The 16,647-nt window shown below is 53.5% G+C and overlaps 1 protein-coding gene across 3 annotated transcripts in view; it reads right to left on the reverse strand.

The window, feature by feature from the left end:
- Positions 1-1,329: 1,329 nt before the first annotated feature.
- The window catches only part of LOC130212042 (disks large homolog 4-like), a 43,114-nt gene continuing 27,796 nt past the window's right edge, over positions 1,330-16,647 (reverse strand). For all 3 annotated transcript variants that reach the window (XM_056443148.1, XM_056443147.1, XM_056443149.1), the window contains 16 exons: positions 14,891-14,941; positions 14,414-14,538; positions 14,093-14,262; positions 13,882-14,018; positions 12,956-13,100; positions 12,540-12,808; positions 10,032-10,134; positions 9,752-9,848; positions 7,780-7,956; positions 7,662-7,699; positions 3,531-3,578; positions 2,634-2,735; positions 2,398-2,570; positions 2,159-2,268; positions 1,838-1,929; positions 1,330-1,750 (listed from right to left, as the gene is read on the reverse strand). In XM_056443148.1, coding sequence (XP_056299123.1) covers positions 1,644-1,750; positions 1,838-1,929; positions 2,159-2,268; positions 2,398-2,570; positions 2,634-2,735; positions 3,531-3,578; positions 7,662-7,699; positions 7,780-7,956; positions 9,752-9,848; positions 10,032-10,134; positions 12,540-12,808; positions 12,956-13,100; positions 13,882-14,018; positions 14,093-14,262; positions 14,414-14,538; positions 14,891-14,941 — 1,944 coding nt within the window. In that variant the 3' untranslated portion in view covers positions 1,330-1,643. The remainder of the gene's footprint in view (positions 1,751-1,837; positions 1,930-2,158; positions 2,269-2,397; positions 2,571-2,633; positions 2,736-3,530; positions 3,579-7,661; positions 7,700-7,779; positions 7,957-9,751; positions 9,849-10,031; positions 10,135-12,539; positions 12,809-12,955; positions 13,101-13,881; positions 14,019-14,092; positions 14,263-14,413; positions 14,539-14,890; positions 14,942-16,647) is intronic.

Raw genomic sequence — 16,647 nt, forward strand, 5'->3', positions numbered from 1 at the left:
CTTCAGACGGTCGAGCGTGGGTTTCTTCAGGAGAGGGTTGACTCTCGCCTCCTTCAGAGAGTTAGGAAACAGCCAGTTGAGAGGAGCTGTTAATAAGATGGGTGAGGAAGGTCAGAAGGTCAGGAGCAATAGCCTGGAGAATGGGAGACGGACGGGGTCAAGGCGCAGGTGGTCGGTCGGGCGGAGGTCACCAAGCTAAGAACTTGATTGGGAGACAAGGGGTGAAAGAGGAAGAGGTGGATGAAGAAGTTAGTGTTGGTGAGGTGATAGAAGATGGATTTGTAAAGGAGGAGCGTATGTCGTCTATCTTGTTTGTAAAGTAGTCGACAAAGTGGCTCGGCAAAGGGGTGGAAGGAGGAGGGGACAGGGGATCAAGGAGGTTGGAAAAGATAGAGAAGAGTTTTTTGGGGTTAGAGAAGGAAGACTGAATTTTGGTCAGGTAGAACGAGCTTTTGGCTGCAGAGATAGAGGAAGAGAAGGAGGAGAGGAGAGATTGATAGAAGAGCAAGTCTTCCGCTTGATTCGATTTGCGCCATTTTCTTTCCGCCGCTCGCAGGGTGGCTCTCTCGGCGCGCACCGAGTCCGACAACCAATTCTTCACTTGAGAGGGGAACTGTGGGTAATGTAGTCCTTTGCTCAACAAGGGAAGTGTTCCGTTTGGGTTGAGTTGAACTGTTGCTGCTCAGGAGGAACTGTCCACTGCAACAGAGGACTGTGGTCCTTGTAGTCCCGACAGAAGGGATTGTAGTCCTTGTAGTCCCGACAGAAGAGGGTTGTTGGAGTTGTAGTCCAGTCAGATGAGGGTTGTGGGAGTTGTAGTCCAGTCAAAAGAGGGTTGTTGGAGTTGTAGTCCAGTCAGACGAGGGTTGTTGGAGTTGTAGTCCAGTCAGACGAGGGTTGTGGGAGTTGTAGTCCAGTCAGACGAGGGTTGTTGGAGTTGTAGTCCAGTCAGAAGAGGGTTGTGGGAGTTGTAGTCCAGTCAGACGAGGGTTGTTGGAGTTGTAGTCCAGTCAGAAGAGGGTTGTGGGAGTTGTAGTCCAGTCAGAAGAGGGTTGTTGGAGTTGTAGTCCAGTCAGACGAGGGTTGTGGGAGTTGTAGTCCAGTCAGACGAGGGTTGTTGGAGTTGTAGTCCAGTCAGAAGAGGGTTCTGGGAGTTGTAGTCCAGTCAGACGAGGGTTGTGGGAGTTGTAGTCCAGTCAGAAGAGGGTTGTTGGAGTTGTAGTCCAGTCAGAAGAGGGTTGTGGGAGTTGTAGTCCCGGCAGAGGGGGTGTAGGGTGCTGTGGGTCTTGTGTTCTAGTGTTTGATACTTTAAGCCCTGAATAGACTGTGTTTGAGCCCCATAGTTTTATTTACAGTCACACAAGTCTTTATGTACACTACACACACATACCCACACACACACACATACCCACCACTTTCACTTAATAAATAAATCATTAAATAAATTGATAATATAAATACTTCAGTCCTGATTCAGTAATACAGGATCAATCAATCAATCAGTCAGTCAGTAAACCGTCTGCAGCTCCTCAACACGCAGAGAGAAGAGGAGACTTCCTGCTCCGCCAAGAGGAGGAGGAGGAGGAGGAGGAGGAGGAGGAGGCGTTTCCAGTGAGACGGCGTCCGCCGCTGGCTTCAGCCAATCAGAGTCCGTCCCGAGCTGGAACCCAGATGTACGGACCGCTCTGCTCCTCCACCACGGCTTTGACCAGGTGGTACACCTCCTCGAAGCTGTCGCCGTGCACGATGGCTGCACACACACACACACACACACACACACACACATAGTTAGCGCTCGTCTGAAGCCGGGCGCTCGTCCCTCATGAAGAAGCTCTACCTGTGAAACACTCGAGGAAGTCTTGCTCCAGCTTGACGGCTCGGTCCAGAGCCTTCCTGGCCTGGTCCTCAGAGAGCCGCTTGTTCAGGTCGCTGCTCACACACACACACACACATCAACTGTGACGTATTTCATGGCCTCACTGATGACCTCACTGATGATGACCTCACTGGTGACCTCACTGTGACCTCCCCTTGACCTTACTGTGACCTCACTGTGACCTCCCCTTGACCTTACTGTGACCTTACTGTGACCTCTCTGTGACCTCTCTGTGACCTCACTGGTGACCTCACTTTGACCTTACTGTGACCTCTGACTTACAGGATGTTCTCTAGGGAGCGCGGGCGGATGAAGATGGCGACGGGCTGCAGCTGAGCGGCCTGCAGCCTCCTCACTGCGTTGGCCGACACGTCCAGGATGCAGTGTTTCCCCTGATGGACACGCGCACACACACGCACGCACGCACACACACACACACACACACACACACACACACACACACACACACACCGTCAGCCGGTCCCTGCAGCCCCCCCCCCCCCCCGGAGGCCGGGCCTCACCTGCTCCGCCACCTGCCGGACGCTCTGCACCGACGTGCCGTACAGGTGGTTGTTGTACTGCCCCGCCTCGATGAAGCGATGTGATTGGATGTCGCGCTCCATCTGCTCCCGGGATGCCACGAAGTGGTAGTCCCGCCCATCGGCCTCGTAGTCCCTCCGAGGGCGAGTGGTGTCTGCAGAGAGAGAGTGACATCACTTCCTGTCGGCCCGCGCCATGTCGCCATGTCGACACTCACGAGGGACGCAGGAGCCGAACTTGTCCGGGAACTCGGAGAGCAGGTCGTCGTTGACCCGGTCTTTGGTGGGTCCCAGGATGATGACGGGCCGGGCGTAGTCCACTAGGCACAGAGAGACCGGTTAGTGGGTCTGTGGGGGTCTACAGGCTCTGTGGGGGTCTAGAGTCTCTTTGTGGGGGTCTAGAGTCTCTGTGGGGGTCTACAGTCTCTTTGTGGTGGTCTAGAGTCTCTGTGGGGGTCTACAGTCTCTGTGGGGGTCTAGAGTCTCTTTGTGGGGGTCTAGAGTCTCTTTGTGGTGGTCTAGAGTCTCTGTGGTGGTCTAGAGTCTCTTTGTGGTGGTCTAGAGTCTCTGTGGGGGTCTACAGTCTCTGTGGGGGTCTAGAGTCTCTTTGTGGTGGTCTAGAGTCTCTGTGGGGGTCTAGAGTCTCTTTGTGGTGGTCTAGAGTCTCTGTGGTGGTCTAGAGTCTCTTTGTGGTGGTCTAGAGTCTCTGTGGTGGTCTAGAGTCTCTTTGTGGTGGTCTACAGTCTCTTTGTGGTGGTCTAGAGTCTCTGTGGTGGTCTAGAGTCTCTTTGTGGTGGTCTACAGTCTCTTTGTGGTGGTCTAGAGTCTCTGTGGTCTAGAGTCTCTTTGTGGTGGTCTACAGTCTCTTTGTGGTGGTCTAGAGTCTCTTTGTGGGGGTCTAGAGTCTCTGTGGTGGTCTAGAGTCTCTTTGTGGTGGTCTACAGTCTCTTTGTGGTGGTCTAGAGTCTCTGTGGGGGTCTAGAGTCTCTTTGTGGGGGTCTAGAGTCTCTGTGGGGGTCTAGAGTCTCTTTGTGGGGGTCTAGAGTCTCTGTGGGGGTCTAGAGTCTGGTGGGCTAGAGTCTCTGTCTAGAGGTCAAAGGTTAAATGTGACAGACCTTCTATCTGGTTGATGACCTCATAGCTGTGAACGAATCCTTCTCTCCCTGAGGACAGAGAATCACTTTACCTTCATCTTCATCACTCGTTCTCTACCTTCACTCATCACTTGTTCTCTACCTTCACTCTTCATCACTCGTTCTCTACCTTCACTCATCACTCGTTCTCTACCCTCACTCTTCATCACTCGTTCTCTACCTTCACTCATCACTTGTTCTCTACCTTCACTCTTCATCACTCGTTCTCTACCCTCACTCTTCATCACTCGTTCTCTACCTTCACTCATCACTTGTTCTCTACCTTCACTCCTCATCACTCGTTCTCTACCTTCACTCATCACTTGTTCTCTACCTTCACTCTTCATCACTCGTTCTCTACCTTCATCTTCATCACTCGTTCTCTACCTTCACTCTTCATCACTCGTTCTCTACCTTCATCTTCATCACTCGTTCTTTACCTTCATCTCTCGTTCTTTACCTTCATCTTCATCACTCGTTCTCTACCTTCACTCTTCATCACTCGTTCTCTACCCTCACTCTTCATCACTCGTTCTCTACCTTCACTCATCACTTGTTCTCTACCTTCACTCCTCATCACTCGTTCTCTACCTTCACTCATCACTTGTTCTCTACCTTCACTCTTCATCACTCGTTCTCTACCTTCATCTTCATCACTCGTTCTCTACCTTCACTCTTCATCACTCGTTCTCTACCTTCATCTTCATCACTCGTTCTTTACCTTCATCTCTCGTTCTTTACCTTCATCTTCATCACTCGTTCTCTACCTTCACTCTTCATCACTCGTTCTCTACCCTCACTCTTCATCACTCGTTCTCTACCTTCACTCATCACTCGTTCTCTACCTTCACTCTTCATCACTCGTTCTCTACCCTCACTCTTCATCACTCGTTCTCTACCCTCACTCTTCATCACTCGTTCTCTACCTTCACTCTTCATCACTCATTCTCTACCTTCACTCATCACTCGTTCTCTACCTTCACTCTTCATCACTCATTCTCTACCTTCACTCATCACTCGTTCTCTACCTTCACTCCTCATCACTCGTTCTCTACCTTCACTCTTCATCACTCGTTCTCTACCTTCACTCTTCATCACTCGTTCTCTACCTTCACTCATCACTTGTTCTCTACCTTCACTCATCACTCGTTCTCTACCCTCACTCTTCATCACTCGTTCTCTACCTTCACTCATCACTTGTTCTCTACCTTCACTCTTCATCACTCGTTCTCTACCCTCACTCTTCATCACTCGTTCTCTACCTTCACTCATCACTTGTTCTCTACCTTCACTCCTCATCACTCGTTCTCTACCTTCACTCATCACTTGTTCTCTACCTTCACTCTTCATCACTCGTTCTCTACCTTCATCTTCATCACTCGTTCTCTACCTTCACTCTTCATCACTCGTTCTCTACCTTCATCTTCATCACTCGTTCTTTACCTTCATCTCTCGTTCTTTACCTTCATCTTCATCACTCGTTCTCTACCTTCACTCTTCATCACCGTTCTCTACCTCACTCTTCATCACTCGTTCTTTACCTTCACTCATCACCGTTCTCTACCTTCACTCTTCATCACCGTTCTCTACCTCACTCTTCATCACTCGTTCTCTACCTTCACTCATCACTTGTTCTCTACCTTCACTCTTCATCACTCGTTCTCTACCCTCACTCTTCATCACTCGTTCTCTACCCTCACTCTTCATCACTCGTTCTCTACCTTCACTCTTCATCACTCATTCTCTACCTTCACTCATCACTCGTTCTCTACCTTCACTCTTCATCACTCATTCTCTACCTTCACTCATCACTCGTTCTCTACCTTCACTCCTCATCACTCGTTCTCTACCTTCACTCTTCATCACTCGTTCTCTACCTTCACTCTTCATCACTCGTTCTCTACCTTCACTCATCACTTGTTCTCTACCTTCACTCTTCATCACTCGTTCTCTACCCTCACTCTTCATCACTCATTCTCTACCTTCACTCATCACTTGTTCTCTACCTTCACTCTTCATCACTCGTTCTCTACCCTCACTCTTCATCACTCATCACTTGTTCTCTACCTTCACTCCTCATCACTCGTTCTCTACCTTCACTCATCACTTGTTCTCTACCTTCACTCTTCATCACTCGTTCTCTACCTTCATCTTCATCACTCGTTCTCTACCTTCACTCTTCATCACTCGTTCTCTACCTTCATCTTCATCACTCGTTCTTTACCTTCATCTCTCGTTCTTTACCTTCATCTTCATCACTCGTTCTCTACCTTCACTCTTCATCACTCGTTCTCTACCCTCACTCTTCATCACTCGTTCTTTACCTTCACTCATCACTCGTTCTCTACCTTCACTCTTCATCACTCGTTCTCTACCCTCACTCTTCATCACTCGTTCTCTACCTTCACTCATCACTCGTTCTCTACCTTCACTCTTCATCACTCGTTCTCTACCCTCACTCTTCATCACTCGTTCTCTACCCTCACTCTTCATCACTCGTTCTCTACCTTCACTCTTCATCACTCGTTCTCTACCTTCACTCATCACTCGTTCTCTACCTTCACTCTTCATCACTCATTCTCTACCTTCACTCGTTCTCTACCTTCACTCCTCATCACTCGTTCTCTACCTTCACTCTTCATCACTCGTTCTCTACCTTCACTCTTCATCACTCGTTCTCTACCTTCACTCTTCATCACTCGTTCTCTACCTTCATCTTCATCACTCGTTCTCTACCTTCACTCTTCATCACTCGTTCTCTACCTTCATCTTCATCACTCGTTCTTTACCTTCATCTCTCGTTCTTTACCTTCATCTTCATCACTCGTTCTCTACCCTCACTCTTCATCACTCGTTCTTTACCTTCACTCATCACTCGTTCTCTACCTTCACTCTTCATCACTCGTTCTCTACCCTCACTCTTCATCACTCGTTCTCTACCTTCACTCATCACTCGTTCTCTACCTTCACTCTTCATCACTCGTTCTCTACCCTCACTCTTCATCACTCGTTCTCTACCCTCACTCTTCATCACTCGTTCTCTACCTTCACTCTTCATCACTCGTTCTCTACCTTCACTCATCACTCGTTCTCTACCTTCACTCTTCATCACTCATTCTCTACCTTCACTCATCACTCGTTCTCTACCTTCACTCCTCATCACTCGTTCTCTACCTTCACTCTTCATCACTCGTTCTCTACCTTCACTCTTCATCACTCGTTCTCTACCTTCACTCATCACTCGTTCTTTACCTTCACTCCTCATCACTCGTTCTCCACCTTCACTCTTCATCACTCGTTCTCTACCTTCACTCTTCATCACTCATTTTCTACCTTCACTCTTCATCACTCGTTCTCTACCTTCACTCTTCATCACTCGTTCTCTACCTTCACTCTTCATCACTCGTTCTCTACCTTCACTCTTCATCACTCGTTCTCTACCTTCACTCCTCATCACTCGTTCTCTACCTTCACTCTTCATCACTCGTTCTCTACCTTCACTCCTCATCACTCGTTCTCTACCTTCACTCATCACTCGTTCTCTACCTTCACTCATCACTCGTTCTCTACCTTCACTCTTCATCACTCATTCTCTACCTTCACTCATCACTCGTTCTCTACCTTCACTCATCACTCGTTCTCTACCTTCACTCTTCATCACTCGTTCTCTACCTTCACTCTTCATCACTCGTTCTCTACCTTCACTCATCACTCGTTCTTTACCTTCACTCCTCATCACTCGTTCTCCACCTTCACTCTTCATCACTCGTTCTCTACCTTCACTCTTCATCACTCATTTTCTACCTTCACTCTTCATCACTCGTTCTCTACCTTCACTCATCACTCGTTCTCTACCTTCACTCTTCATCACTCGTTCTCTACCTTCACTCTTCATCACTCGTTCTCTACCTTCACTCTTCATCACTCATTTTCTACCTTCACTCTTCATCACTCGTTCTCTACCTTCACTCATCACTCGTTCTCTACCTTCACTCCTCATCACTCGTTCTCTACCTTCACTCATCACTCGTTCTCTATCTTCACTCATCACTCGTTCTCTACCTTCACTCCTCATCACTCGTTCTCTACCTTCACTCATCACTCGTTCTCTACCTTTACTCTTCATGCGTGACCACTCCTTCCTCTCCACCCTGAAACACACAGACAGGCGGTCTCCGTCAGCCGGCCCCGTCGGCCGGTTGCGGTTGCCGTGGTGATGGTTGCTAAGGACCTGTGTTTGGAGGGGATGTAGCCCAGCTCCTCCAGCGCCCCCTGCTGGTGGACCCGGCGGGCCTGCCACCACTCGTCGTCGGCGCTGTCCGTGACGTGGAGGACGTCCCCGAAGGAGAAGTCCAGCGCCTGAGAGAGGACGCCGCCGTCCCACTGCTTGTCGTAGTCGAACAGGGCCCTGGGGACAGAGGGCAGGTGGGCCGGGGGGACCGGGGGACCAGGTGGACCAGGGGGACCATGTGGACCGGGGGGGACCAGGGGGACCAGGTGGACCAGGGGGACCATGTGGACCGGGGGACCGGGGGAGCAGGAGAAACAAAAAACACCATTGCACATAAGCACATACATCTTAGACATGACTTGCAACGAGTAGGAAGGGGGGAGGGGAGGTAAGCCAAAGACTGGGCGATAGCCCCGCCATTGGGGGCAGAAGGTAACCAGCACCGACAAGCAGCCAGCCCGGTCCGTCAGCCGTCACGGCGCCGGACACAGACCCCGTCCTGTCACCCTGGGGGCAAAGCAGGCGGCGTGGGGCGGTGGGGGTAGTGATTGCATATCAGTGTGTTGAAGTTCGTGTGTGAGTGGCCCGATGTATCGTCCTCCCCCAGTCCACAACAGACAAAGTTCCCAGACCGCAAGATGGTCGTTGCCATGGAGATAGCCTTGAAGGGTCCTGGGGAGAAAACAACCACAGGTGTTTGTGGATAGGGGGAAGGGAATGAGAGAGAGTCTCGCTTCAGTGATCTTCGGGGGAGTTGTTGTTCCAGTCACGGCCTTGGCCAAGGCCCGTCCTGGTAGAGGGAGCCGAAAGCAGATAAGATTGGGATTGTTTGGTCTTCCAGTAGCTGCATGTCAATTTTGCGCACCTACTATTCCTCCATTTTCCTCCCATTTCCCAATAGGATTTCAAATCGATCCAATTTCATTTGCAGAGCCATCAGCTTCTCCACGATGTTGTCATTCTGGCGGTCTAATGCCAAAGTCTGAGTGCCAACAACTCTGCCCAACGCGTCAATCATGTCGGGCAGCCTTAGGGGGCTTTTAATGGATGTCACCGTTTCCTTAATTTTCCGATAAGCCAGGGCAGCACCAACTCCAATCAGCAGAAATCCTGTAATCAAAGTTCCGAATAGGTAGATGTCTTCTACGTCCTCCACGGAAAGGGCTGCTAGGCACAAGACACGCCACTTCCCCCACGCGTCCATCGTGTAACCAGCAACCCACGTCCCGGCAGGACAGGCAGGTTCCCCCGAACCCGAGCTTCTCGTCGAGAAGATGGTGTCAATTGCGTTTAGGGACCAGTTGATCACGTCCATGGTTTTAGTTCAAGAGCGATGGAGAGAGTCTCTCAAGTATAGAGACAGACAAGACATGACGATAGGAGCCAAGCAGGAGGGAAGGTCATGGGGAGGAGAGGAGAGAAAATGCGACCGCCCGGAGAGAGCCAAATCCAGGGGCCAGGGGACCGGGGACCGGGGGGACCATGTGGACCGGGGGGGGCCGGGGGACCAGGGGACCAGGGGGACCGGGGGGACCAGGTGGGCAGGGGGGCCAGGGGGGACCAGGTGGACCATGGGGACCGGGGGGACCAGGTGGGCAGGGGGACCAGGGGGACCAGGGGGACCATGGGGACCATGTGTACCAGGGGGACCATGTGGACCAGGTGGACCATGGGGGACCATGTGGACCATGGGGACCAGGTGGGCCATGTGGACCATGTGGACCGGGGGGACCAGGTGGGCAGGGGGACCGGGGGGACCAGGTAGACCATGTGGACCATGGGGGACCATGTGGACCATGGGGACCAGGTGGGCCATGTGGACCATGTGGACCGGGGGGACCACGTGGACCATGTGGACCAGGGGGGCCAGGTGGGCCGGGGGACCACGTGGACCAGGTGGACCACGTGGACCGGGGGGACCACATGGACCAGGTGGGCCTGGGGGACCAGGTGGACCAGGGGTCCGGCTCACCTGAGGTAGAAGCTGCGGTTGGCTCTCAGACTCCCAGACGAGCTGCTCATCATCTGCTCCCTCAGGTCGTGGATCTTTGCTTCAAAGCGACTGTACTCTGAGACAGGAAGTACACCAGTATTATATATATGTATATATACATATATATACATATATATAATATATATATATATTATAAATATATAATATCTAATATATTTATAATATATTATATATATATAATATATATGTATATATATATATACACACACATATATATATCTCTGTTCTGTGGGCTGACCTTCAGGTCTGTACTGGGCGATGATCAGGACGTTCTGTCCGGCATTCTTTAGAGCAGCTGCAGCCTGTTCATGAGTCGAGAACCTGAGGTCCACCCCGTTGACCTACACACACACACACACACACACACACACACACACACACACACACACACACACACACACACACACACACACACACTCATTGGAATGTCTAAACTGCCAGAGAAGGACCAGATCTCACACTAGGACCTGGTCTCTGGACTCAGACTAGGATCTGGTCTCTGGACTCACACTAGGACCTGGTCTCTGGACTCACACTAGGACCTGGTCTCTGGACTCACACTAGGACCTGGTCTCTGGACTCACACGAGGACCTGGTCTCTGGACTCACACTAGGACCTGGTCTCTGGACTCACACGAGGACCTGGTCTCTGGACTCACACTAGGACCTGGTCTCTGGACTCACACGAGGACCTGGTCTCTGGACTCACACTAGGACCTGGTCTCTGGACTCACACTAGGACCTGGTCTCTGGACTCACACGAGGACCTGGTCTCTGGACTCACACGAGGACCTGGTCTCTGGACTCACACGAGGACCTGGTCTCTGGACTCACACTAGGACCTGGTCTCTGGACTCACACTAGGACCTGGTCTCTGGACTCACACGAGGACCTGGTCTCTGGACTCACACTGAGGATCTGGTCTCTGGACTCACACTAGGACCTGGTCTCTGGACTCACACTAGGACCTGGTCTCTGGACTCACACTAGGATCTGGTCTCTGGACTCACACTAGGACCTGGTCTCTGGACTCACACTAGGACCTGGTCTCTGGACTCACACTAGGACCTGGTCTCTGGACTCACACGAGGACCTGGTCTCTGGACTCACACTAGGACCTGGTCTCTGGACTCACACTAGGACCTGGTCTCTGGACTCACACGAGGACCTGGTCTCTGGACTCACACTAGGACCTGGTCTCTGGACTCACACTAGGATCTGGTCTCTGGACTCACACTAGGACCTGGTCTCTGGACTCACACTAGGATCTGGTCTCTGGACTCACACTGAGGATCTGGTCTCTGGACTCACACTAGGACCTGGTCTCTGGACTCACACTGAGGACCTGGTCTCTGGACTCACACTGAGGATCTGGTCTCTGGACTCACACTGAGGATCTGGTCTCTGGACTCACACTAGGATCTGGTCTCTGGACTCACACTAGGACCTGGTCTCTGGACTCACACTGAGGATCTGGTCTCTGGACTCACACTAGGACCTGGTCTCTGGACTCACACTAGGACCTGGTCTCTGGACTCACACTGAGGACCTGGTCTCTGGACTCACACTAGGACCTGGTCTCTGGACTCACACTAGGACCTGGTCTCTGGACTCACACTAGGATCTGGTCTCTGGACTCACACTAGGACCTGGTCTCTGGACTCAAACGAGGACCTGGTCTCTGGACTCACACGAGGACCTGGTCTCTGGACTCACACTAGGACCTGGTCTCTGGACTCACACTAGGATCTGGTCTCTGGACTCACACTAGGACCTGGTCTCTGGACTCACACTAGGATCTGGTCTCTGGACTCACACTAGGACCTGGTCTCTGGACTCACACTAGGATCTGGTCTCTGGACTCACACTAGGACCTGGTCTCTGGACTCACACTGAGGATCTGGTCTCTGGACTCACACGAGGACCTGGTCTCTGGACTCACACTAGGACCTGGTCTCTGGACTCACACTAGGATCTGGTCTCTGGACTCACACTAGGACCTGGTCTCTGGACTCACACTAGGACCTGGTCTCTGGACTCACACTAGGACCTGGTCTCTGGACTCACACTAGGATCTGGTCTCTGGACTCACACTAGGACCTGGTCTCTGGACTCACACGAGGACCTGGTCTCTGGACTCACACTAGGATCTGGTCTCTGGACTCACACTGAGGATCTGGTCTCTGGACTCACACTAGGACCTGGTCTCTGGACTCACACTAGGACCTGGTCTCTGGACTCACACTGAGGACCTGGTCTCTGGACTCACACTGAGGATCTGGTCTCTGGACTCACACTAGGATCTGGTCTCTGGACTCACACTAGGACCTGGTCTCTGGACTCACACTGAGGATCTGGTCTCTGGACTCACACTAGGACCTGGTCTCTGGACTCACACTAGGACCTGGTCTCTGGACTCACACTAGGACCTGGTCTCTGGACTCACACTAGGACCTGGTCTCTGGACTCAAACGAGGACCTGGTCTCTGGACTCACACGAGGACCTGGTCTCTGGACTCACACTAGGACCTGGTCTCTGGACTCACACGAGGACCTGGTCTCTGGACTCACACGAGGACCTGGTCTCTGGACTCACACTAGGACCTGGTCTCTGGACTCACACTAGGATCTGGTCTCTGGACTCACACTAGGACCTGGTCTCTGGACTCACACTAGGACCTGGTCTCTGGACTCACACTAGGACCTGGTCTCTGGACTCACACGAGGACCTGGTCTCTGGACTCACACTGAGGATCTGGTCCCCCTTCCGGAGCTCCCCGCTCAGGTCTGCTGGTCCTCCTGCCAGGATGAAGGAGATGAAGATCCCCTCCCCGTCCTCCCCCCCCACGATGTTGAAGCCCAGCCCGGTGGACCCCCTCTGGACGCAGACCCGGCGGGGTTCCCGGGAGTACTCGTCCTCTCCCATCATGCCTCGGGGGATGGGCGAGTACCGCCGGGGGGACGGGGGGGGGAGGACTTGAGGGTAGTCGCACATGTAGTCCGGCTCCATGTAGGCTGCGGAGACAGAGAGGACATGATGGGGAACCGGCTTCCTGTCGGGGCCCCGTGAGACCACCGCGTGACCTGGCTGACGCAGGTCTGGACCTGATCCAGATCAGCTGGTTCAGGACTCAAAGCCTCACACGGGAACCAGGTACGTACAGCTGGTCAGGTCGGGGGGGCTGTAGCGGTCTGCCGGGTACTGCGAGGTGGGCGTGGCCACCTTCAGGTAGACCACCTCCCCCGTGTTCTTCAGGGCCACCACGGCGTCCTCGTGCAGGACGTCCTCCAGGGACACGTGGTTCACCTGGGGGGACAACGCTCAGGTAAGGCTAGCGGCCCGGAGGACACAAGAGGACGAGTGAGGACACGAGAGGACGAGTGAGGACATGAGGGGACACGAGAGGACGAGTGAGGACATGAGAGGACACAAGAGGACATGTGAGGACATGAGGGGACGAGTGAGGACATGAGGGGACATGAGAGGATGAGTGAGGACACGAGGGGACACGAGAGGACGAGTGAGGACACGAGAGGACACGAGGGGACATGTGAGGACACGAGAGGACGAGTGAGGACATGAGGGGACATGAGAGGACGAGGGGACATGTGAGGACACGAGAGGACATGAGGGGACACGAGAGGACATGAGGGGACGAGTGAGGACATGAGAGGACGAGTGAGGACATGAGGGGACACAAGAGGACATGTGGGGACGTGAGGACACGAGAGGACGAGTGAGGACATGGGAGGACATGAGGGGACACAATAGGACATGAGGGGACACAAGAGGACATGTGAGGACACGAGAGCACATGGGAGGACATGAAGGGACATCAGGGGACATGTGAGGACACAAGAGGACATGAAGGGACATCAGAGGACATGAGAGGACACAAGGGGACATGTGAGGACACGAGGGGACATGTGAGGACACAAGTGGACACAAGGGGACATGTGAGGGGACATGTGAGGACACAAGAGGACATGTGAGGACACGAGGGGACATGTGAGGACATGAGAGGACACAAGGGGACATGTGAGGACACAAGGGGACATGAGAGGACGTGTCTCAGGCATTTTCTCACTGCCAGGATCTTGTCCCCGATCTGGAGGCGTCCATCGCGGTGCGCCGCTCCGCCCTCGATGATCTTGGTGACGTAGATGCTGTTGTCTCCGGGGACGTGTTGGTTCCCCATCCCGCCCGCGATGCTGAAGCCCAGACCTGGACCACAGGGACCCACGGGGTCAGGACCGGGAGACGACATTCCTGACCCGCTTCCTCGTTTCCTTTCCTACCTTTCGGGCCCTTGATGAGTTTGATCTGCGCGACGCGTTCGCTCGGTGGGCGTCGCCGCAGCACGTACAGCCTGACGACAGGCCCCGCCTCCTTCAGCGCCTCCACGGCAACGGAGTGGGACACCTCCCGCACGTCCACGTCGTTCACAAACACGATGCTGTCGTTCACCCTGGAGACAGAACCTGCTCAGTCCTGGACCGGCTGCAGGGTCCAACGGGGGTCAGGGTCCAACAGGGTCAGGGTCCAACGGGGTCAAGGTCCAACCGGGCCCAGAGTCCAACCGGGTTAATATTAAGATCTCGGTCAGGACCAGGTCTCACCTGAGGCGTCCGTCCTGGGCTGCTGCTCCTCCAGGGATGATCTTAGTGATGAAGATGGACGGGTCGTCTCCGATGTGAGGATTATCGGTTCCCCCTGCGATGCTGAAGCCCAGCCCCGAGTTCCCCTACACACAGTAACACACACACACACACACAGTAACACACACACACACACAGTAACACACACACACACAGTAACACACACACACAGACACACACACAGTAACACACACACACAGTAACACACACAGGCACACACACAGTAACACTTCAACATGTCAGTTGTGTGACTTTCTACATCTTAATAGTTTATTTGAGGACTTTCAGTCAGCTCTCCTTCTGTGTGTGTGTGTAACAGTGTGTGTAGTGTGTGTGTGTATGGTGTTTGTAACAGTGTGTGTGAGTGTGTGTGTGTGCGTGTGTAACAGTGTATGTGTGGTGTGTGTAACAGTGTGTGTGTGTGTGTGTGTGTCTCACCCTCTCCAGAGTGATCTCCTCGTACTCCAGCTCTCCTTCTGATCCGTTCATCTGTAAAAACACAAAACTGTTTGAATCTCTCTGCTCGTCTCCACGGCAACGCCATGGTAACTGCTGTTGAGGTCTCAGGGGCCGGTTACCAGGCAACTGTAACTGTAGCTATGGGGACCACCCCTCCCTGCCTCCCTCTCTCTGCCACATCATGATTATTACATCACTTCCTGTGGAGACGTCAGGTGGACTACTTTAAGGTGCTACAGCCGAGTCTCGCTACAGCCGAGTGTCCCTACAGCCGAGTCTCGATACAGCCGAGTGTCCCTACAGCCGAGTGTTCCTACAGCTGAGTCTCGATACAGCTGAGTGTCCCTACAGCCGAGTGTCGATACAGCCGAGTGTCCCTACAGCCGAGTGTCAAGACAGCCGAGTGTCCCTACAGCCGAGTGTCAAGACAGCCGAGTCGATACAGCTGAGTGTCCCTACAGCCGAGTGTCGCTACAGCCGAGTGTCGCTACAGCCGAGTGTCCCTACAGCCGAGTGTCAAGACAGCCGAGTGTCCCAACAGCCGAGTGTCGCTACAGCCGAGTGTCCCTGCAGCCGAGTCTCGATACAGCCGAGTGTCCCTACAGCCGAGTGTCAAGACAGCCGAGTGTCCCTACAGCCGAGTGTCGCTACAGCCAAGTGTCCCTACAGCCGAGTGTCGCTACAGCCGAGTGTCGCTACAGCCGAGTCTCGATACAGCCGAGTGTCCCTACAGCCGAGTGTCAAGACAGCCGAGTGTCCCTACAGCCGAGTGTCCCTACAGCCGAGTGTCGCTACAGCCGAGTGTCCCTACAGCCGAGTCTCGATACAGCCGAGTGTCGCTACAGCCGAGTGTCCCTACAGCCGAGTCTCGCTACAGCCGAGTGTCCCTACAGCCGAGTGTCGCTACAGCCGAGTCTCGATACAGCCGAGTGTCCCTATAGCCGAGTGTCACTACAGCCGAGTGTCCCTACAGCCGAGTGTCACTACAGCCGAGTGTCCCTATAGCCGAGTGTCACTACAGCCGAGTGTCCCTACAGCCGAGTGTCGCTACAGCCAAGTGTCCCTACAGCCGAGTCTCGATACAGCCGAGTGTCCCTACAGCCGAGTGTCCCTACAGCCGAGTCTCGATACAGCCGAGTGTCCCTACAGCCGAGTGTCAAGACAGCCGAGTGTCCCTACAGCCGAGTGTCCCTACAGCCGAGTGTCGATACAGCCGAGTGTCCCTACAGCCGAGTGTCAAGACAGCCGAGTGTCCCTACAGCCGAGTGTCAAGACAGCCGAGTGTCCTTACAGCCGAGTCTCGATACAGCCGAGTGTCCCTACAGCCGAGTGTCGCTACAGCTGAGTGTCCCTACAGCCGAGTGTCGCGACAGCCGAGTGTCCCTACAGCCGAGTGTCCCTACAGCCGAGTCTCGATACAGCCGAGTTTCCTACAGCCGAGTGTCCCTACAGCCGAGTCTCGATACAGCCGAGTGTCCCTACAGCCGAGTGTCGCTACAGCCGAGTGTCGCTACATCCGAGTGTCAAGACAGCCGAGTGTCCCTACAGCCGAGTGTTCCTACAGTCGAGTGTCGCTACAGCCGAGTGTCGCTACAGCCGACTGTCCCTACAGCCGAGTCTCGATACAGCCGAGTGTCCCTACAGCCGAGTGTCAAGACAGCCGAGTGTCCCTACAGCTGAGTCTCGATACAGCCGAGTGTCCCTACAGCCGAGTCTCGAGACAGCCGAGTGTCCCT

The sequence above is a fragment of the Pseudoliparis swirei genome, chromosome 21, assembly GCF_029220125.1.
Source record: "Pseudoliparis swirei isolate HS2019 ecotype Mariana Trench chromosome 21, NWPU_hadal_v1, whole genome shotgun sequence".
In the NCBI taxonomy this organism is placed as follows: domain Eukaryota; kingdom Metazoa; phylum Chordata; class Actinopteri; order Perciformes; family Liparidae; genus Pseudoliparis; species Pseudoliparis swirei.